This window comes from Hydractinia symbiolongicarpus, chromosome 11, assembly GCF_029227915.1.
Source record: "Hydractinia symbiolongicarpus strain clone_291-10 chromosome 11, HSymV2.1, whole genome shotgun sequence".
NCBI lineage: Eukaryota > Metazoa > Cnidaria > Hydrozoa > Anthoathecata > Hydractiniidae > Hydractinia > Hydractinia symbiolongicarpus.
Genome location: NC_079885.1, coordinates 20,353,497 through 20,376,742, shown reverse-complemented (window position 1 = coordinate 20,376,742; position 23,246 = coordinate 20,353,497). Strand labels below are relative to the sequence as shown.

At 31.1% G+C, this 23,246-nt stretch overlaps 1 protein-coding gene across 2 annotated transcripts in view; it reads left to right on the top strand.

Moving 5' to 3' along the window:
• LOC130614767 (dynein axonemal heavy chain 5-like) overlaps window positions 1-23,246 on the top strand; it is a 53,115-nt gene continuing 29,869 nt past the window's right edge. Inside the window, exons 1-25 of one of the 2 annotated variants that reach the window (XM_057436215.1) lie at window positions 1-164; window positions 4,198-4,392; window positions 5,235-5,369; window positions 8,337-8,418; window positions 8,668-8,825; window positions 9,256-9,609; window positions 9,956-10,132; window positions 10,780-11,001; window positions 11,621-12,067; window positions 13,146-13,231; window positions 15,486-15,634; window positions 15,836-16,014; window positions 16,215-16,421; window positions 16,691-17,008; window positions 17,533-17,677; window positions 17,842-18,714; window positions 18,816-19,051; window positions 19,245-19,463; window positions 19,801-19,863; window positions 20,221-20,459; window positions 20,860-21,100; window positions 21,260-21,459; window positions 21,647-22,067; window positions 22,191-22,457; window positions 22,737-22,961. In XM_057436215.1, the coding sequence (XP_057292198.1) occupies window positions 4,249-4,392; window positions 5,235-5,369; window positions 8,337-8,418; window positions 8,668-8,825; window positions 9,256-9,609; window positions 9,956-10,132; window positions 10,780-11,001; window positions 11,621-12,067; window positions 13,146-13,231; window positions 15,486-15,634; window positions 15,836-16,014; window positions 16,215-16,421; window positions 16,691-17,008; window positions 17,533-17,677; window positions 17,842-18,714; window positions 18,816-19,051; window positions 19,245-19,463; window positions 19,801-19,863; window positions 20,221-20,459; window positions 20,860-21,100; window positions 21,260-21,459; window positions 21,647-22,067; window positions 22,191-22,457; window positions 22,737-22,961 (5,787 nt within the window). In that variant the 5' untranslated portion in view covers window positions 1-164; window positions 4,198-4,248. Of the gene's footprint in view, window positions 165-4,197; window positions 4,393-4,721; window positions 4,858-5,234; window positions 5,370-8,336; window positions 8,419-8,667; window positions 8,826-9,255; window positions 9,610-9,955; window positions 10,133-10,779; window positions 11,002-11,620; window positions 12,068-13,145; window positions 13,232-15,485; window positions 15,635-15,835; window positions 16,015-16,214; window positions 16,422-16,690; window positions 17,009-17,532; window positions 17,678-17,841; window positions 18,715-18,815; window positions 19,052-19,244; window positions 19,464-19,800; window positions 19,864-20,220; window positions 20,460-20,859; window positions 21,101-21,259; window positions 21,460-21,646; window positions 22,068-22,190; window positions 22,458-22,736; window positions 22,962-23,246 lie in introns of those variants that run through there. The other variant, XM_057436216.1, reaches the window with a different exon arrangement.

The following is a 23,246-nucleotide window of genomic DNA, read 5'->3' as shown; positions in this document are numbered from 1 at the left end:
TCACGGCTTCCCTGAGAGCATATCGTGGCTATTTTTTGAATATAGAAATAGCTAGCTAAGCTAGGTACAGCTAACTTTACCTAACAGAGGTTCAGCAGCAATCTAAAAAACTTGAAATATAGTTAGAATGTTGAAAAAGTGCTGCATTATATTATGATAGTGAGGTTGGTCGACTTTTTAATTTTTTTGGCGCTTTTCGTCGTCCAAATAAAACTATATATAGTTATACACACCATACCTTACTTGCAATAAAACCACACAATAATTTGAGGGTTGTCTTTTATTGTGGCCAAGTCATCGAAACTAAAATATTGTTTCTCACCTTAGGAATAACTAAAAAGTTTGGTATATGGCTATATAGCTATATACCTTATTTGTGTTAAAAAATTGGTTTTAAAGTGCTATTTGGCCATTCAGTTTGACGTCATAACAATTCTTTGGAAGGTGAAAAGTTTCCGTATTTTGAAGGTGAAGAGAGTACAGTGCTAGTCACAGTTTTGAGTTGTAAGAACATTGTTAGGAAGTTTGAGCAAAGATAATTTTTTGGAGCAAAATCTAGATAGCTAAGCATCATTTCCAGACAGACTTTTATTGTGGTTACCTTTCCTTAGCTAATTATTCTTTCATTTTCTCATTTTTTAGCATTCTTCCCCTACAAACTAGGTTTGTTTTCACCCAGTGAAATTTGAAAAATGGCAGATGTAGCACAAATGTAATTCAACAATTAAGCAAAATGTCAATCATCAATACAGCAACAAAGCTTAACCGAATCGCCAAATAGCTTTTTTGTATATAATCATTATCATTAAAATATATATATACTGGTAGATAAAGTTGTATATACCGAATAAGGGTGTTATACAAAACTTATTGTCTGACAGCTTTAAGTGCCACTGGAAGAACCTGTTTCAGATTTCTCATATCAATCCTAATGTATATACCATAATTGCAGGATCCAGCATATCCCGTGAATGAAAGTCACTTTCAAATAACTAGCGTATTATTTTTCTTTTATCAGTCTTTCACACCTTTAAGTTGTATTGTAGGAGTTATGAATTATTTTAGTAACACCTATACATCATCTTTTTAAGTATGTAAAGGGAATTAATTTTAAAAATGAATTTCATGTGAGCTGTTTTTTGCGAATTCCTAATATTTTGCAAGAATAATTATTATGACATCTTGTTTCTCAATTTATATATATACCATTTTCAATGGCCTTTATATAGGAGACATTAAAAGGATCCCGAGGTACTATACAATACAAGTTGGACTTACCTGAAAGAATTTTCATAAGAAATTCCCAATGACATATTCACTTTTTGTTAAAAGTTCATGTAACCTCAGATATCGTTTTTTAAATATTTGTTTTTCTTGCCGCCTTGATGGCCGCTTCGATCTTCTTATTCGTTAAAAATTTCAGACTAGCTCCAGTCCTTTTTAATGGGACATGACCCTATTACGTAGTATTTCAGAAGTGCTCACAAATTAATGACTTTCACTTGCTATTATCCATGACTTTCATAGCCAAACACAATTAATATAATGTCGTAACAAAGTTAAAAAAATTCAATGTACTTTCCACATCGATCTCTATACGAATGATTTGCTGTTTTTTTGAAAAATAATTCAACATAATATTCTACCCGTCTAAGCAATAAAACAAAAAAATAATATATTAGCAGCAGGTTTGTGCATGATTTCTTTATTCAAATTTAAAAGAAATTTATTTCCACAATCAGGTTGTAAAAATTACTGATTTATAGCCTGTCGACCTATGCGGGGTATGATGCTCAAGTAAGAATTGCCAACCTTGTTCTCAACATTCCTTGGGGGCGAGGTTGCCTAAGTTACTTAGTAGATGGATATTTTTTTTATTAAAAATATTAAAAAATTAATAGAAAAGAATACTACTTTAATTCATCCTACTTTAATTCATCCTACGATACAGACAGAGCCAGAAATTACTGTCTAATTAAAGTTTGTTTTCATGATATTCTTCTAATATATAGCACAAACATCAGTCTAGTAAACTAAACTTATATTTTTTTCCTTTTAGCGATAGCGCGATAAAATAAGCAGGGTTACAAAAGCAGGACAGACATCAAAGCGCGAAAGCAGAAAAGAGAGGCAAGTATCCTGTCTAACATCAACGCCGCTCTGCACCTCCATGATTAAACCTTTTAAAAGCATTAATATCCACTGAAAACCTCATAATTCGCCATTTTTAGTGTTGAAAAATAATTGTTGTGGCTATATTCGCACCTGCACAAATGCAGAGTGCTGTCTCAAATTGCAAAGCTTGTAACCGCCCTTAATCCTATTCGTGCTGGAGGGGGAGGGGTGATGCAGCCCCCTCTCCTTTTCCTCTTCAACTTTTTCCATAACTTTTTATGGGCTTATAGTCACACCTTGATATTTCGTTACTTTTATTTGCCTTCTAAAATATATCCTTTTGAAATAAAAACCGACACAAATGTGTGACATGTTGAATGATCAGTAACTTTCACAGCCTGCGTCTCAACTAAAAGTCCTTTGAAAAGAAAATCATGCACATTATATATTTCGTTTGATTGCTCAGCTATGTGAGAACTTATGCAGAATTTTTTTAATTTTTTTTTAAAAAAATAATTGTTCGTAGAGAGCTTTTGTTTTACGTTTGCTGCGCGAAGCTATATGTTCTGGTTATTCAGTCGGTAATAATTAAAGCGCTACAAAAATAATACGTAAAAGGGTCACGTGCCACTAAAAAAGACTGGAGCTAGAATGAAAATTTTTAACAAAGAAGAAGGTCAAAGATAACCAAGATGGCAGTCGAGCGGCAAGATAAATAAATATTTAAAAAGCTATATATATCTGGAGTTACATGAAGTTTTAACAAAAAGTAAATATATCTTTTAGCATTTCTCATGCAAATCTTTCAGATGAGTCCAACTTGTAAAAGTACCTTGGGATCCCTTTAAGTAAAGAGCGTTGAAGTTGAAATTCACATATATATGAATTATATATACTTGTAGGTCAAAAAAAAAGTATTGTAATTTCGAGAGAATTAGTTTTTTATGATTTTAGAAAGTAGTGATTTTTGCAAGGTTGACAAAACCCGTGAAATTTCTGAGAACTAATTCCCATAGAATTTAATTCCAAAGTATAATTTTTCAGAATAAAAAAAAATAAAATCAGTCTCTATTTTTTAGTTATATCTTTCAAAATGGTGCATGCATAAAAATTAAATAAAATAAGTTTATTTTTATTGCATAAAACAGATTTTTTGCAATGTTTCACATAAAAACTATTTGTAAAAAATATCAATTTTGATCAACATTTACTGGCCTATCATAAAGTACCTTATGCCAGGGAAATAACGAGGCTCAAATTAATGCAAATTTCAAAAATTTAGCGTTAATTTAAAGCACCTAATTAAAGTGTGATGTAATTATCCACTGTAATTGAAGTTTAAAAAAATGCTGTCTAATAAGCACAATACAAATCTCACACACATGCATACATACGTTATTCTCCTTATTTGCTTACTGCAAATAAAATTACTATTGTTCTGATATTGCAAACATTTTGAACAATATAGGAGAAAATAGTTGTTAACAAAATAAAGGTATAATAAAGGTATTTTCTGACTAATATTATTTTAATGCTTTTTGTTGTAATTATTAACTATATTCTTTTTTATAGGTTGTTATAGGTATTCACATTGAATTCCCTTGTGTTTCGTTATTGTTAACTTTGTGTCTCATTAATTTCATGAAGTAATTGTGATTCAATTTTTAAAAGGATGTTTAATTTAAAAAAGGACACACAAGACTTTCCTTTTCCACTCCCTTGCCATCACTTGATCAAAATCGAAGTAAAAAAGCAGACTTGTTTTAACATGATGTTCCTAAGGAATGTTTTAAGAAAATTTACAACAAAGGGAAAGCCGTTTATTAAACATACCAGTTTTAGTTCTACTCCTGCATAGTTTCAATATATACTTTCCAAGTGAAATCATCAAAGTTATTTTCTTTTAAAAGAATTGATTGTAGGAAAGATTTGTCAATGTTATTTTCAACAGACAATTGCATAAAATGGAACTGTGGACTTTTTCGGCAAAAACATAGATATATATGTATTTTGAGCAGGTTACAATATATTGTATTTACTAAACTCTTGTTCTTATTAAGATGTGTGCATATTTTTCTTTAGATTAAAGCAGGATGAACAAATGAAAATTAAATATTACCACCTGACAATAAAATGGATAACAAGAATGAAGTTACCAAGACACCATTGTCCCCCACACCATCACCAAGAGGACAGCTTTCACAAGGTGCAGTATCAGTAATAAAAGATAACAGGACAAGAGGATTATCAGTGGCTGATACATTCAAAGAAAAACAGGTTTGTATGTTATGTATTTTCAGTAACAATATTAAAATTAAAAAAAATAATAATTTTTCCTTTTTTTTTTCTGAGAACAATTTTTTTATCAATAGAGCTTTCACTCATTTTTTGGCACAAGTATGTAGGAGTATTTAATATAGAAATATTTTAATTAAATTTTAATATTTTTAAATTACTGTACACTGATAATAAAAATTGTAATAAAGATATATATTTTGATTTTCATATCATGTTAATGTTAATATTTTTTTTAGTTGTTTTTCAATATTATAATATATTTTTTCTTTATAATGGAAATATATTATTTTATGAAGAACTTTGATAAGAGAAATAGTATTTTTTAGTTACTAGAAGAATATTTTACTTGCATAGATTACATTTTATGGGAAAAGAACTTTAGTAATGGCTCTTAACTTGTTCCGAAGGCGAGCAAAGCAAATTTGCTCTGTTATTTCAATTGAAGTATGTGATGTCATTTTGTGATAACATTTTTTCAAGGAAAAAACGACATTTACATTGAAAATGTTTTTCTGAAAACCAACAAAAACAAAGTCTAATGCATGAAAATAAATAGTTTTAAAAAATAAAAAGTTTTAATTTATAAAAAGTTATTTATAAAGGATATAATGCATGTATTTATCAAGGTTTGCATTTTCAAATAACATACACGCTTCAAGTTTTTTGACATCGTAAATAACTTTAAAAAAATGGAAATCTTCCTCAAATCTAAACTAAATATTGATTCTGCCTAAAGTGTACACAATCACATGCTATTCACAGTCACGCCTGCACATATATAATTATGTCATTTACAATAATGTTTTTATGACCTTTTATAGCAACGTTTAAAGGATGAGCGAGAAGCCAAGAAAGCACAATTAGATGCCAGGCATGAATATCTGATTGGATGTATTGCCGATGCTTTAAATATTGAATTTACAGAAGTAGTTGATTTCATCATTGAAGGAGACCAGGTGTTTTATTTTTTACTTTTTAATAAGATGTGAAAATCTAACATATATACACAAGCATGAATGTCTAAAACCATTGTAATCAAGTACATTGGTTTACTGAAAACAACTTCAGGCTGGCACACAAGGCACTAGAGGTCATTTAGCTTCATTTGTTGTCCACCCACAGAAATCACACTGAACAAAATAGTTGGACAATGACCTGTAGTTGAAATTTTAATCTGTCTTTATTATGTGGTTAATTAATTTGTGCCAGATTCCCCCCCTGATGTTTTTTTAATAACTTCTTTAGGCTATGTTGCATGGCTTTGATACTTACTGAGTTTCACTTACGTACTGAGTTCATCTATTAGACACCTGCATGTCAATTTTTTTGGTTCCATACCTCTCAAATGCTTCAATATACTTGAAACTACCCCTAAAAATCTCTATGAAATCCTTATTATCAGAAAATATAATGACTCTTGTCAGGGTTATCTTTAGAACTTAGAAGTTACAACACAACTCTGTTTCAACAAGTAAAATCCTTCTGTATGTTGTGAACACGTGATTATTCCAATTTTCCGTTTTTTTTCAGATTTAACACAAAAATCGGAAAAAACGGATTTCTGGGCAATTTTTTTAAGCGAACTATGCAAAACCAGAATATATGTGTGAAATAACTTTTATTTGTCTTTCAAAAACTCCAAAAAGAATGTGAAAATTCGCTGTAGAACTAAATTAATTAAATTTTAAAGAGATGATGGTTTTTTGAACAAATTTAGAGTTTTCAATGACATCACAGAAAAAGTGCTGACATAAACAAAAAATTATTGCTGCCTTTATGTTCCTTTTGTGACGTACTATAAGTGTGGCAAGTTTGATTCACTGGGGAATAACTCAATAACGTTTCCGTCAGCCATTCTCAAATATAAAGTTCAAACAATACAATTGGTCTGACTTTCGTAGGGACAACGTTAGGTAATGTGACACAGGTTTGCCCTTATGGATTAACAAATTCTATTGCAGTTCTAAATCAAAATTAGTATCTGTAGTGGAGAGTTTACTAAAGTTCTTAAAACTTGCTGCAATATTGCTATATATGATATATTCCAACACAGCACTATGGTTCTGACTTTTGACAGCTTTTCCAGTCATGGAGGAAACACCAATATGTTTGGAAGCTCTAAGTTTCAAATGTTGCATGGTTTTAACATAATTGATGGTGTTCCAGCATTTAAATTGGATAACTACTTTTAAACACAGGACTTTTGAATATGGGTCCAAAATCTCAAAAAGTGGCCAATCCTGCAAATAAATTGTAAAATAACCTGAAGCAAGGAAAAGTATTTTTCAAATATATTGACTAAACAACATTTTTCGTTTAAGAGATATTTTACCTAAAAAAGAATACAATAAGTAGTTAAGAAAATGACTTTATACACTGGCCAATTAACTGAAAGGAAAGCTGTTTCTCAACAGCATATATCTCAGATCTTGCATTTCTAAATAAAATCTAGAGAAACTATTAAATATTGTGAAAATTAGAGTTAAAACCAAACCAGTTTTAAGTTGATCAGGCAAAAAACTATAATAGTAACATGGCTTGTGAGAAGCTTAAAAGGCGTTTTTGTAGGATAGTCAATTTAAACCTTGTGTTGAGTGGATCATAAAAAATTATTACTGAAATCATTACTTAAAAAAAAATTAATGTTTGTGAAGATTTTTGTTATCTTTTCGTTATTTTAGTAATAAGCTTAAAAAAGTCTGTATTATTTTTAATTCTTTAAAGACGATTAAATATTGTCATCTTTTATTATAAAACCTTTAAATGAACTCACAAAGCCTAATTTACATATACTCCCTTGTGAAGTAGACATATAAATCCTGAATTTTTGATAGAAAGTCATGAAAACGTTACTGAGAGTCATTAGCCTGTGGAAACTCCAAAGGAATTGTTAAAAATATATTGCATTTGCTATTTTGATCAAAAGGAAATCATGCATTCTTTACACGAAATTGACACACAATAACATGCCTAACAAATCTTACAAAGTAGTCATAAATACAGCAAATAATTGAGATTAGCCAAGCCTTTTTTCCAAAGAAAAAAAAGTTTGTATGTAAGCCTTAAAAATCAAAGAATTACAAAAAAGAACTGACACAGCTGTTTTTAAAAATTATAAATTGGTTTTAAGGCAAATATTTAATTTTTTAAAAGATTTTATTGTAAAAATTGTTGATAAATTTAGTGATCTTTGCATATTCATCGGTTATTATTGAAATAAAATGGATAAAGAAGACTAGGTTAACCCTATTTCAACAAAGTGAATTATCCAGTTGCGACTTCAAACTTTTTTACTAAAATTAACCTTTGCGTTTTTCAAAAAAACTAAATCCTTCAGAACGTGGAAATAAAATTCATGTGATTGCAACAAAAAACAAGATTTGTTTTATTGTGTCCCTATGTTAAACCTCTTTGTTTGGAAATTTTCTCACAATTATCGTTGCTGAACAATAACAATAAAAAAATGAAACTGATTTTTGTTTTTTTTTGGTTTCAGCAACAAAAATGTTTCAAGTTAAAACAAGAGGAAATTCTGGTAATCCAATTGAATGTTCAAAACAATTTGTACATATCCAATACCTCCGCAACTATTTTTCAAAAGAAATTATTCTATACATTATTTGTGTTTCAAACTCTACACAATGTAAGCAGCCTTTATGCGTCAACAAAATTTCCAATTCTGAGTCAAGTAGATTTTTCCATAAGCCATAAACATGTTCATTGCTACCATGACACATTCACATTCACAAGATTGCAGCAAAAAAGTGTCCTAAAGTTAAATGTTGGCTTTCAAAATAAAAACAGGAAGTGTTAGTTTAAAACCTTGAATCATCATAGTGATGCTAAAATTTCAAGAAATAAAATTTGTTTTTCCGATGTTTTTTCGTTTTTATTGTCACATCACAAAATGTACTTTCATTTAGATCTACAGAGTGACAAACTTTTTTCAACCAAATGGCAAATCTAATCTCATATTTTTCTATCAAGACATTGAAATAGATTCAAGTAAGTTGCATTTTTAGAATCTACATACTTTGAAAGACATGTTCAACTTATAATAATGTCATCAGTTAAATAATTTTGCGACTCCATACATGTTTTTAATTGTCTTTAGCATATGTAAAATTTTGTTCATCTAACCATGACCCTTGATATAAACATTTTTAATTTTAATCGAATGAAAAGCAAGGACTGATACATAGCATCCGAGACTTGGTATGAGTAATAATAATTTTCTATCCCTGTTTGCCTTAGATGAGCATCCCAAAAGTGGACATGGTTCTCACATCTCTGCAAAACCGAAACAAAAGCTCTTTCTGACAGACTGCATGAAAGCAAGACTACAAGGGGTTTGCATATTTTTTACAAGAGGAAATAAAGGAAAAGAGATCACAAAGGAAAACATCAACTCTGTAAGTCAGGAAATATTTGTCTCGAAGTGTTTGTCATTTGTGTTATTTATTTAATTTTATGTAGTATAAACTACAAGCTTTTGAATTCATGCTTAAATGCATTTTTATCAGGTTGCAAGATGCTGTCTTAGCGAATCATTCTATGTAGGAAATGTTATAATTACAGATCCCATTTCTTTATCAATCATTTGTTTTATTTTTTTCTATAATGTTTGCTGCAACAGAATAACCATTATAAGGGATCAATGGCAAGTGACCTATATTACTTCCACACAATTGCAAAGAGGTTTTCTTCTCTACAGTCAGCAAATTTTTGTGACCTGACTTTATATTTCTAATTTGAACCCTGCATTAAATATTATTATCTGCAATTATGCAATATTATTATCTGCAATTATCTTCGAAAGATTTTTTCTGAATTTGTTATTAGGAAGTATATCTTGGAATTATCGACTGTCGAAAAAAATCAATCCTTGAAGCAATTCAAGATTTGTTGGAAGACATCTTTATTCCAGCGATATCCAAATCTTCAAACTGGGGTGACATATCGGACAGTCAGGATAAACGCAACAAAGCAAAATTTCTAAGCTCACTTAGCGGTTTTGTTGATATTTTATCTGGAGCCCAACAAAGCTTAAATGACATGGTCTCATTCAGTCCATGTACATCTGTCAACTTATCCCAATTAACAACTCCTTCTTCATACATGTCAGCTGCGTCTTCGACTGAAATGTTAGAAGCAATCGAGCTGCAAGCCAAGATATGGATAAAAGAAATTGAGCAGGTTAGGTTTTACAATTACGACACATTATAGTTACAGTTATTATAGCTGTATAGTATCCAAGTTGTAATGAGAATTAATCTTTAATATTGCAAAATTCACACTCCACAATTTTCAGATTTAAACAAACTTTTTTGTGTTCTTATTAGTGTTTGAGTATATTATAAGTAGTAGACTGAATATGGTGACATAGGCCCAAGTAATATGTTGTGTTGTTTTAAAGTGTAGCCAATAGTTTGTGTAAACATGAACAAATCACCAGAGAATCAAAAAATATTCTTATTTTTGATTCACAAAGAATGGTTGAGGGAAACTTGCATTAATTTTTGCTTAACTTTATGTTTTTTAGGTATTAGCAGAGACTGAACAAATGAGACGAGAGGCAGACAATGTTGGTCCAAAGGTAGAGTTAGATCACTGGAAAAAACGAATGGCAAAATTCAACTCATTACTTGATGAAGTTAAATCACAACGGTGTCGAGCGGTTGTTGGTGTATTAGTAGCATCTAAGTCAAAAGTTTTAAAGGTATAATTTGTTGTGGTTGAATTAAATAAACATGAATTAATATTAATGAGAACTTAAACAAAGGCATAAAGGCTATAGACATATTGCAGCCTTTCTAATCACATGCAAACTTTCTAACGGAAATAACAATCCACACAGGCAAAACATATTATATCAGCATATTTTGTTCCCATGAAAAAAAAGCTAATTTAAAAAAACTATATTATAATAAAAATCGATGAAACTATCTAATTGGTACATGGTTCTATGTGGTCAGAGAAGCAAATAATTCAAAATAAAATTTTGACATCAGCACGAAATGTTTAGTAAATTCTTTTAATTGTGTATAATTTAATGGCTTCAGAAATTTTTTTTTTATTTTATTTTATTGATGTTAGTCTAATGCTTTCACGTCATACTGTAACATCAAAAAGGTAACAAATGAAGCAAAATATTTTTGGCAACTTTAATGAATAATTACCACATCTACTGTGTCTAAGACTATCAACCTAGAGATTTTATTTATGAGGTACACACTAAAATAAATTGGTCAACATCAGTTTTTGTTTTCAATCTGTTACAAAATTTTTGCTTGCCTTTTTTTATTTATCATTTGGTACTGTAATTTTGATTTCGCCTATTCAGTAAAAACACAAATCCTATTTTAGACTTGGAAGGAATTGGACAAACGAATTACAAACTATGCCAACGAGGCAAAAGACAATGTGAAATTTCTCTACACTCTGGAAAAATTTTGTGAACCTCTTTATAATTCTGACCCTGTAGCCATGGTTGATTCTATACCAGGTTTGTTACATGCGATTAGAATGGTACACAATTACTCCAGATATTATAATACCTCAGAAAGAATGACAGCAATATTTATCAAGGTAACAGAAATTTTTGTTTTTTTTATGCCAGCCTAAATTTTGAACTGAACTTCTTTGTTTGATATTAGTTTGCAGTTTAGGCTGTATCCTAAGTCTTGGGACAAAATTAATGAAACAAAGGTGTTTTTCGTAATTTTTTAAACAGGGGCAAAAGAGTGAAATGATCACTACTCAAACTTGCTACATGTATGCACATGTTGACCAGATAAAAGCGTGTGAAATTGGCTAGTAGCATTCATTAGCGCCCTCAGAAAGAAATAATCAATGTCACAGATTAAGAAGGTTGTGAAATTCGGGAAAAGTTTTATGCTGATGTCAGCAACAATTAGCATTTTTCAAAAGTATAAACTTAACCAAATATTGTAACACCCGAAACTCTACGTTCACTGTAAACATTGACAAGAAATCTTTTACAAGTTTAAAATGCGCAACTCTATTATATGTAGAAACAACCAATATGATCGCTTATGGCAGCTAAATTCGAAATTAGCCATGCTGTTTTATTATATTTTGTCCACGGTTGCTGTAAAAAGGATTTAGTGCAGGGCATTGTATCATTCTTCAATTGTGTCCAGTGTTATTGAATTCACTCTATTTACTTTCAAAATAATATTTTTAGGTGACAAATCAAATGATTACAGCTTGCAAAAATTACATCACTAATAACAAAGAAATTACAATCTGGGAAGAAACTTATGAAAACTTGGTGAAAAAGTTTAACCACTGCACACAACTCAACGTGGAGTACCAAAAGAGTTTCAAGAATGCTAAAGAAAGTATTGAAGCAAACAAAGACGAAAGGCAGTTTGATTTCAGTGAAACATACATCTTTGGCAAAATAAATTCTTTTACAATTCGTCTTGAGAAAGTTCTTGATATAATGTCGATGCTGAAAAGATTTGAGTCATTAGAGCATTCTCACATTGAAGGAATTGACATGTTGAATTCAAAATTTCAGTTTTTGTTGACAACAATGAAGAAAAAGCCTTATGATTACCTTGATTACCGTAAACTTGACTTTGACACTGATTACGAGGAATTCAAGAGATCAGCCAGCGAATTAGAGGTAAAAGATAATGTTAGATATGTGACAAAAACAACAACTAAAAATTTATTTTTGTATTATGATACAACATACAATACAACTCCAAATCAAATGGGTCAGAATTTTGCTATTTTTTTTGTTGATATAAAGGGTGCAATAGTTTTCTATGAAACTAAATAATATAAGAAGCTGTAAAATGTAGCATATGTTGTGCTCTTTTATCATCAATCTTTTAAAAGCACAGGCTTTTCATTTTGGAAATATGTGCGTGCTTATGTGATCAATCACGTGCGCCAGTTGACCACGTTATGCGACTGCATAGCATACCTAATTTGCTCTGGGTACACATTAGAACTTGTACTCCATTTTTGGATTAGGTTCATGCTTAGTCACAGGGTCTATCATTCATCATTCCAATTTTGTTAGCCCTAAACTAAACATTGCTAGCATCACAGAATATGGATTTATAAAGAGTCACCGCACATTAATAAAAAATATAGTTTTTTATTAAATATGACGGATTTTCATTAGGAAGTAATCTCTTAAGGGAGGTACGTGGTTCTTCACGTACTTCACGCAATTCAGGTACGTGATAGGGCGTAGGAACGTCATCGCGTACCTCAAAATGAAAAGCCTGAAAGCATTCCTTTTAATTACCCTTATCCCTTATTTTTTATTGACTTTTAAAATAATCGACAATTTATTTTTCTTAATTTAAATTAACTGGATTTAATTTGGTGAATAGTCAATGATTTTTAACTTGTATGGATTTTGCTATGCTATTCGTAAGCGTGTGGGAAATTCCACATGAAATTACTCATCACACATATTTCCCCCCCCTTAATCATTTTGTACATTCTTGTTAACTTGTAAGCATGAAGTAATGCAATAACTATTGGCGTGATTATAATATTTTTGTATGTGAAACTAATCTAAGAAACTTTACTTTGTATACTATAAGCAGACAACGAGTAATGCCCAATCAAGTCAGGTAAGTTGTACATTCATTAAATATTAATGCAGTACCTGTTAGTTGACACAGAGTGAACTAGATTCAAAAATAAATAATTTGATTTGTAAACTTTGTGTTTACTTTTAGTTACAACTTACACTTTTTATGGAGAGGACTATGGTTAAAATCGTTACGCTACCAATGTCTTTAACAATGCTTGCGAGATTTAATTGGTATGATTTATTTATTGCATAATAATATATAGTTTTAATTGTCATGCTTTTACACAGGTACCTAAAATAAAACAGTAATCTGGTAATATTAAAATTGCTACAGGTAAACTAAATAATAATGGAAGTTTAATATACTTGACGTTATTATTCCATTAGTTTAAAAATTCTATGCTTCCTTTTTCATTTGAAAATTTTGAGTGTAAATTTTCACAACAGCCTGGAATTTTTAAGTACATTTGAAACATCAAACAAATTTTAATTTTCAGGTATAATCATATGGTTACATGAAATTTGCGTAATAGCGTTTTGAAATTTCCCACTGTTTTATAATATCTCGTCCATAAGTTATAAAATTTCCTAAAAAATATTTTTTTTCAGTCTGAATGTCATTATCATTGAATCACAAAAATCAACAACTTTTATGGAGAGCCTGTATATATAACTTACTTTCTGACACAATTTTACGAAAACTTTTAAACAGTGCTGGAAATGAAAATACAAAGAATAATAAGATTTTGATTCTGACAGTTTATGTATGATGCAAAGTTTCTTGAAAAGGATACAGAAAAGGCATTTTAAAACACCAGGTCTTCGATCACACTCATAAAATCTAAGAAAAAGTAAGTTGTAAAAAGTATAACAGTTGCAATGCTGTCAATTTAGGTGGTACGGATATGCATTGGTGTGATAGTTTCTTCATTACTTATAATAATTCATTTTTTCTTGCACGCAACGTAAACAGCTATGAAACTTAAAAATTTCACAATCCTACAGAACAGCAACGTTTTTAAATGTTGGATTCTTTTGGTTGGAGTGACTTTATTTTATCAAAAAACAATGGATTCAAAAATGTTTGCTGTCAGATGAGGATGATGTCTTAACTAACAGAGTGAAGATATGAGAAAATACAAAAAGCCTATGGGACAGAAAACCTTAAGATATTCCAAACATTAAGAAAGTTTTGATTGAGCTGGAACATGGTTAAAAATACTGGGAAAAAACTCAATGTGCGAAAAAGGCACAAACTTAGCGATAAAAAGATTAGCCTTGCTTGCGAATGCCTATAACAACTCAAAAAAGAATTTAATTTACGTGACTTAGCTCAACTGACTTACAAAATTATAATAATGCGAACCAGAAAATATGCTTTTTTTATTTTGAGAATGAGTTCGTTGACAACCAGTTTTCTTCAAGATGTCTGCATTAATCAAATCAGATGAGTAGCTGCGAATGCTAAAAAATCTAAATTACAGATTTGAACTTAAATTACAGATTTGAAATTAACTAGTAACTGTTTTAACATCCATGTATTTTTGTTACACTGTTATAAGGACTTTAATGTGAATTTTGGGTTAATTTTGTGCCTCATTATTTTCCACGAATAAGGTAGACATACATCTACTAGTTCACTAACTTTTAGAAAAAACTCGTATCCTAAATGACGAATGTTGATGTGCATACTTTTTTCGTTGTTTATTTTTGAAAATTATTTTTATTTTCGTTATGAATGTGGAATTCAAATACACATTGCTGTTGTTTTTTAATTGAAATTTTAGTCAAGGTTAGGAGTTCCTAATTTTATGATTTTTTAGCCTCAAATCTTCATATTTGTGTTCTTCTAAAAATATGTAGTTAGGAATGAAGAGTTACAGGTAGTTATAAAAATTAAAGAGGAAATAGATCATGTAAAAGTTATATTGTAAAAAACACAGGGTTATATAAATGTTTATTAACTGATAGCTATTTTCAACTGGTTAATACGGGAAATCCGTAGCGCTGATTGGATAAAAACCTTAACGGAAGATCTTGACCGTTTAGAAAGTAATGATATGAGAATGGTTAGGTGGATGTGTAACGCCAGTCTGAGAGTCAGAAAAAGTACAGATGAGCTAAGAAGCAGGCTAAGTATCTGTAGAATTAAAGATGTTATCCAGATAAGAAGATTGAATTGGCTGGGGCACTTGGAAAGAATGGAGGGGGATAATTGGGTAAGAAAGTGTAGAGACTTGATAGTTCCTAGGGTAAAGCCCAGAGGCAGACCAAGAAAGACTTGCCAGGAGGTTATAAGGACAGACTTGATACAGAGGAAGTTGAGTTTAGGTCTAACACAGTCTAGTTCAGATTGGAAGAGGGTCATTAATATACCTGTCCATCCCATGCTAGCATGGAAAATGGACGTTAAGCAGAGAATGATGATGATGATGAAATGTGTTGGAATGTCTTTAAAAATATTACCGGACATGCTATTTTTCAGGTTAAATATACCAGCTCTTCAAGAACCTATTCATGAACATTACATGAAATTGTTCGCTGATTTTGGCAAGGATTTAGAAGTACTAATAAGGTTGTATCAAAAGCAAAAGCATAACCCTCCTATTGCACGTAACATGCCACCAATTGCAGGTAAGCATCATGAGTTTATTCTTATTAATTTTTTTTTTAGTTCTAGTTGTTGTTTTATCAATCTTAAATGCATCTTAAGTCATTCTAGCAGAATGTTTTGCGTCCAGTTTGGAGAATAGCTAATAGATTTACTAATTTTGCATATACAATTAGAATTTCATTATCGAAAAAGAATGTACTCACAATTACATTTTTGCACAGGAAAAATTGGTTGGGCAAGGCAGCTATTTCGCAAAATCCAGGAACCCATGGAAGCATTTCAGGAGTATCCAAACATTTTTAAGGAGGAAGACGCAAAGAAAATTGTCAAAAACTATAACAAAACTGCTAAAGTTTTGATAGAGTTTGAAGTTCTTTACCATCAAGCGTGGTTACAACAGGTAAATGTTTCCCATTTATTGTTGTTTTAAATTCATTTGTACTGATCTTTTTGTGAAATTTTTTGTGCATAATATTTTTAGTTCTTGGTGTTTTGAGTGGCAGTATAACAAAAATAAAATCGCTGAATATTTTTATGCATTTTATCACATGCTAAAATTGCATGACCTTTTTGATTCGTTTATCTTTTTTATTTCTCTAGATTGAGTTTGTTAAGTCTGCCCTTTATGCATCATTGTTAGTCCGTCATCCCGTAACGAAAGAACTGTATGTCAACTTTGACCCACAACTTTTCATGTTAATGAGAGAAACAGAATGTATGGCCAAGATGGATCTTGACATTCCCTATATTGCACAGCCATTCAAACAAAAGAAAAGTGTGTTTAAAACAAATCAAGGAAAATTAGAGGTTCGAATTTTTCTTCTTAAGAATAACTAAAAGCCTTATTATCAATTCCACTGCCAATAATCTATTTCTACAATCTTGGTCATAGTCTTGAATTGCCAAATGGCAAAGATCTACTTCGAAAGAGTCTAATGTAAAAAGAAGATAAATGATTTTTTGTGGCTACCATCTTCATATCTTGACCCCTTTTCTAATAATATTTTAGCAAGATTGTACATTATGTAGGGTGACATATTCTTTTATGTATGTGTCATGTTTTCTTTCTGATTTAGTTAATGCTTAAAGAATACAAGAAAGTATTATCAAAGATCCCAGTAATTTTTCAACCTTTAATGGCACCACATTTAGCAAAGTTAGATGCTGCTTTGGAACCTGGAATAAGCATGCTAACTTGGACGTCTCTAAATTTAAACTCATACATAGAAAGTGTTTATGATACATTAAGAGAATTTGAATTGCTGATTGATCGAGCTAATGATATAAAGGAGTTTCGTATTGAGAAGGTTTTTGCAGATATATCAAAAACAGTGTTTTGTGAATTACCTACAGACCAGCCCTGGACAATGGAATATTTTAGTGACAGAACACAGGTAATTATGTTCTCAATGAAACATGTCCACAAAAATATAAATTCAAGTTACACACACAGTAAGCCCACATCAGCTTGAAATTTTATTTATTAATTCGACTTTGTGGTCTCTTGTGAATCTGCAAGGGGATAAATGTGTAAGGGGAAGTGAAACTTCACCAGCCTGGAATAGCAAAAATTTATATATTTTATCACAATTTATTTTTAAGTTCAGGTAATATGTATCATAGGAATAAATAAAATTATTCAACACAGACAGGCTCAGATTTTTTACGCTTGTCACATAAAAACGTTTAACTTTAGAGCAAAAGCTTGCACTGGCATGACTTCACTTTGGGTTTGCCTAACCAACCACTAAATTGTGATAAAATATTAATAGGAGAAAAACAAAGCAGTCCATTGAAATGTTAATCGGTACAATCTGACACTGGATTTAGATTGGCTATCCCTGAGGTCATTGTTTAATTAATGCTTACGTTAGCAAAAAAAAACTAGGTTGATTATTTTTGTGTTGTACTTTTGTAGGAACTGTGTGCAGAGAGTTCTGTTAGCATCCAAGCAAAAAGTCAGTATGCAGAGTGTGCTGCAAATGAATTGTGTATATTGTTGTTAACTGTGGAAGATGATAATCTGAATGCATCAATTTTGGAGGAGGCTGAGAAAAACAATGGTAAAATTGTTATGATTTCTCCTCTTGAAACTATTTCAAAACAAAGATTATAGTTGCATCAGTTATGATATCTTTTTAAATATTTGTTGTGAAAATTTAAACCATGGTTACCAATGAACAGGTTTGTCATTGTCACACCATTAAACACTCTTTATGTCTTACAGGGATGTTATCTGTTAATTCAGATAACAAGCCATCAAGACCAAAGTCCAGACTTGGTAGTGCTGCTATCTCCCCATCACGAGCTGGGGCGCGCCGTAAATTGGAAATGCGGCAATTGCTTGAAGAAAGAGCAAATGAATTATTATACCACTTTAACCATTTAAACCTTGAGGCTATAGTTAAAGCCATACGAAATTCACTGGATGCTATTCGTAAACGCATTCACGTAACAGCTACTGTTTTGTACAAAGAGAAAGCTGTAAACTTAGTTGATGATTCCATGGTGTACTCACCCTTTTTTTGTTCAGACTTTGTTTTAAAAATACCAAATGTATCGATGAGCCCAGCTTTAGATGACATACAACAAGTCATCAACAAATGTGTTTCAAACATTGTAGCTGTGGCAAAAAATGTGACCATGTGGGAACAGTCAGTACATGGCATTTCACCCTCTGAAGAGTTTCATGATTCACATAGTGAGCACAATGACCCAAGTCGTACACAGAGTTTTTTATCAGTTCATGAGGATGATGATGAATCAGTGCAGTTACCAAGGATTGAAGCTCCTTCTAACAGTCAAAGAAAAAAAACGTACTATAAAAGTATCACCAGCAACAAGGAAATTGCAAAGCTGGTTGGGTCAATGACGACTATAATAAATTCACAAAAGAAAGAAATTGTCACTGCTTTGGGACAGTATGAGCAATATAACGCTGTGTGGTTGCTTGATAAAGAGGAAGAAATGGAAGAGTTCCTTAATACAAATCCAACGTTAGATGAATTTGAACAGCGCATCTTGTATTATAAAGATATTGAAAAGAAAGTTATAACAGAAAAGGAGAGAATGGACGTAGGATCGATATCATTATATGCTGGTTAGTTAACTGTAAAGTTTGGTTGAATCCTTTAATTTTCATTTTATGTGATTACTATACATGTTATTTAACACTATTGAAATTTTTTTCTTATCAAACAGAAAAAATTAAGCTTGCAATTTGTACTGAGATCAAATCCTGGATTGTAACGTATGGTCGCAATGCGAATACAAAGTATCGAAACTCTATGGTTCAATTCTTCAAATTCATCGACACTTTTTCAAAAAGATTTAGTCGTCCTATAAATGATTTGGATGATGTAAGATTTGCCATGGCAACACTAAAAGAACTGCGAAACGAAGAAATAAAATTGGATATGGAGGTTGCGCCTATTGAGGTAAACATTTTGCTAAAGAAATGTCTCTACAAGGGTTTTTTGTAATCTGTTTTTCTGATTCTGCATTAAAAGTTTACTTGTGTTTTTATAAAAAATGTTCCAAGTGTTTTATTTCGAAATGTAAATCACATTAAACTTTTTAGTTGAATTATTTGTAGTATTATGATACCCTTATTCTTTTGTTTTTCAACAGGACTCCTTTGCGATGTTGGCAAAATACGAAATTTCAGTTTCCAAGGATGATATAGAACGGGTGGATACATTGAGATATGCATGGCATAATTTGCAGTCAAAAGCCAAAGAAGTACAAGATGAACTTGTGGAAATTCAACCTAAATTTAAAAGTGATTTATTTGAGAAGGTGGAGAAGTTCCACGTTGACACAGAGAACTTTGTAAAAGAGTATCGAAAGGTATAATTTGTTTATATTTAACTCAACTTTTAATGCAAATGTAAACTTTCTACAATACACTTTAAAATGGCGATTTTAGGTTTCACATGAAAAACTTTTATAATTTGTAACATTGCTACTATTATTTTTTGGCATTGTACCAATACACATTTTTCTAACAACCTGGTTTAAACAAACATTGAGGCTTCAACACGTTCTGACTCAGCTAAATTTAAATTGTGTATTAAGATCGCTTTTGAAAAAAATATCAGGAATGACACAAGTACTATTCTATTCTATTTCTTTTAATCAAGTGTAGGTGAAGCATTTGATTAAGAGCTTTTTTTGTATTTTTTAGAATGGTCCAATGGTTCCTAACTTAGCCCCCATCGACGCAAATGAACGCTTGATGATTTGCCAGGTTTCCTTTTTGTTTTCTTCCTCTGTATGCTTGTGAACCTGTTTAAATGTAATTAAATATTACCTAGACAAGTTTACTAAGTAGTTTAATGTAGTTTATTTGTTTGCAGCCACAGCGACACAAAGCAACTCCTTCACACAATAACAACAAAATTAATTTCACTGTGGCTTAGCAATGCATTTCCATTGCTAATAAGATGGATACTTTTTGTTTTATTATAAAAAATATGTTAATTTTATTATTCATGAGAATTTACTAATGAGTAGTCACCTAAGTATAGGGTGACTTTGTAAAAACCAATTCAAAAGGCCAGTTTGTGGTTATGTTAAAACCTACTAATACAGCATTCTATTTTAGAATCGGTTTGACAACATATACCGGCGTTACATTACTTACTCTGGTGGGGAAGAATTATTTGGTTTACCTGTTACTGAATATGAAGATTTGCAACAGATCAGAAAAGAATTAAATTTGCTACAAAAACTATATGGATTGTATAATGATGTTATTGTAAAAGTAAATGGTTATTTTGACATACCATGGGTTGATGTTAACATTGACCGTATTAATATGGAACTACAAGAGTTCCAAAGCAGGTACATGTTTTTTAAGTGTTAAACACGAAGTATTACCTGTTTTAATGTTACTGCCTCTTTTAAGCACTTCAAATTAAAATCTCTCCTTGAGAATCTTTTAGTGAAGCCAAACCTTAGATTATGTTTAAATTTGCAAATTTCTTTTCTAAGGTAGATTGATTTTTATAGTAGGATTTACTTATTGTGAGTGTACCATAGAATCTGACTGAAAAATACAGTACAAGAATGGAAAATAATAGAGGTTGCTACGTTTTGTGATGATATATAAATTTTTCGTCATAAACTCAAAAGTTATTTGGCAGAATGTTTTAGAAAAGAAACCACGCAGCAAGTACATATTTTCACAATTTATTAGTTTAACATATTTGACTTTTTTCTTTCTTTTTACTTTTTCATGCAGATGTCGTAAACTCCCCAGAGCTCTTAAGGATTGGCAAGCATACAAAGATTTAAAAAAGACAATTGATGATTTCAACGAAAGTTGTCCGTTGCTTGAATTAATGGCGAACAGGGCTATGAAAGCACGACATTGGAAAAAGATTGGTGAAATAACAGAACATGTGTTTGATGTTGAGTCAGATTCTTTCTTACTGAAAAACATAATGGACGCGCCCCTTCTTGAACACAAGGAGGATATTGAGGTATTGTGCTATTTGTAGTAAAGATAGATAGCAATGTTTCAATAGATTCAATTGTTGCATAAAAACATTATTGTTTGATTTTCCTAAAAATTATCCCCATCACCACTTCCAACAAACCTGTTAAATATTCCTGCATAATTCATATATGTTTTACTTTAGGACATCTGTATTGCGGCTACGAAGGAGAAGGACATTGAAGCCAAATTAAAAATGGTCATGGCGGAATGGAACAGTCACGAACTTACTTTCGGCAACTTTAAGAGTCGTGGGGAACTACTCTTACGTGGTGATAATACTTCTGAAATTATATCACTTATGGAAGATAGCTTGATGGTTCTTGGTTCCTTACTAAGCAACAGGTAAGATTTCATATTATGATTAGTTAAAAGTCCTTTAAAGTCTTTTTGTACTAAGAAAATCTTGAGGAATTGAAATTATTGTAGTGTTTAAGAGGAATTTTGTGGATAGTTTTTTATCTATTGTGTTTGGAATACACAAAAATTAAATCTGATGTGAAGTAGATGCATGCAAAATTTTTTGTAATAGGTATAATGCACCTTTCAAGAAACAAATCCAATCATGGGTACAGAAGTTATCCAACTCAACAGACATTTTGGAAAATTGGATGGTAGTACAAAACTTATGGATATATTTAGAAGCTGTGTTTGTAGGAGGTGACATTGCTAGACAGCTACCTCGAGAAGCAAAACGGTTTTCAAATATTGACAAATCATGGCAAAAGATCATGCAAAGAGCACACGAAATGCCAAATGTTGTTGTATGCTGTGTTGGGGATGACACATTGGGTCAACTGTTACCTCATCTGCAGGAGCAGTTGGAGCTGTGTCAGAAATCATTGAGTGGATATTTGGAGAAAAAGCGACTTATCTTCCCAAGATTTTTTTTCGTTTCTGATCCAACCCTGTTAGAAATATTAGGACAGGCCAGTGACTCCCATACTATTCAGGTAATAAATTTGATGGTTATGCAACAGTCATTAACTTCACTATCTTGTGTAAGATTCTACCTTATCACAAGCAAACATATTTATTACTACTCCTTAATTTTCATTTTTGCCCTCCTGTTCTAGAATCATTTATTGAACGTATTTGACAATGTGAAACATGTTAGATTTCACGACAAAGATTATGACAAAGTCCTATCTATTATATCAAAAGAAGGAGAAACTATTGAGCTGGTAAAATATATCATGGCTGTAGGGAATGTGGAAGAATGGTTAAATAACTTGTTGATAATGTCACAAAAATCTGTTCATGGAATCATTCGACAGGCCTACATTGCTATTAACGATGGGAATTTTGATATTATGGAATTTTTGGGAACATTTCCTGCGCAGGTTTGTCGTACTAAAAGGCAGATAAATTTCATGTGATTTGAAATTCGTATAAGGCTATTAAAATCTTTCTTTACTTTGAAATGTTCACCAGCAAGGAAACTGGTATATCTTTAGAAAACCGTTGTATTTCCCTTATGTTTTTACTTTTATTGTACTATCATTTCAATATATTATGGATTGATCAACTGCTATAAACAACTATATAAAAAAATCTGAATAAAATATTAACCATATAATTAACTCTTTTTTGTATGTACAATTTCCTTGTGATATATTTAGATTGGTCTTTTGGGCTTACAAATGCTTTGGACCAGGGACTCTACTGAGGCCCTACAAAATGCGAAATATGATAAACGTGTCATGGCAGAAACAAATCAGGGATTTTTAGAACTGCTCAATCTACTGATTGAACAAACTACTAAAGATTTAGCAAAGATGGAACGCACAAAATATGAAACATTAATCACAATACATGTTCACCAACGAGATATTTTTGATGATATGGTATGTAATACAGTGCATTCTGATATTAACATCTTCTTCGATAAGATTGGTTTGTTCTGGTTTTCAGGTCAAAATTAATAGATAAGTTATTTTTTTTCTGTGTGTTTTTTTATTGGCCATTTTTTATCACTAATTATTTCTATCATTTTCCTAAAACTAGTTATTTCCGAAACAAAAGAAATCACAAACTTGTTGCGTCCAGTCACACCGATTATATACTAAAAGCAATGCCAGTTGTTGTAAAAATGAAAATGAAAGGTGTTTTTGTGTGACCTTATTGCAGTC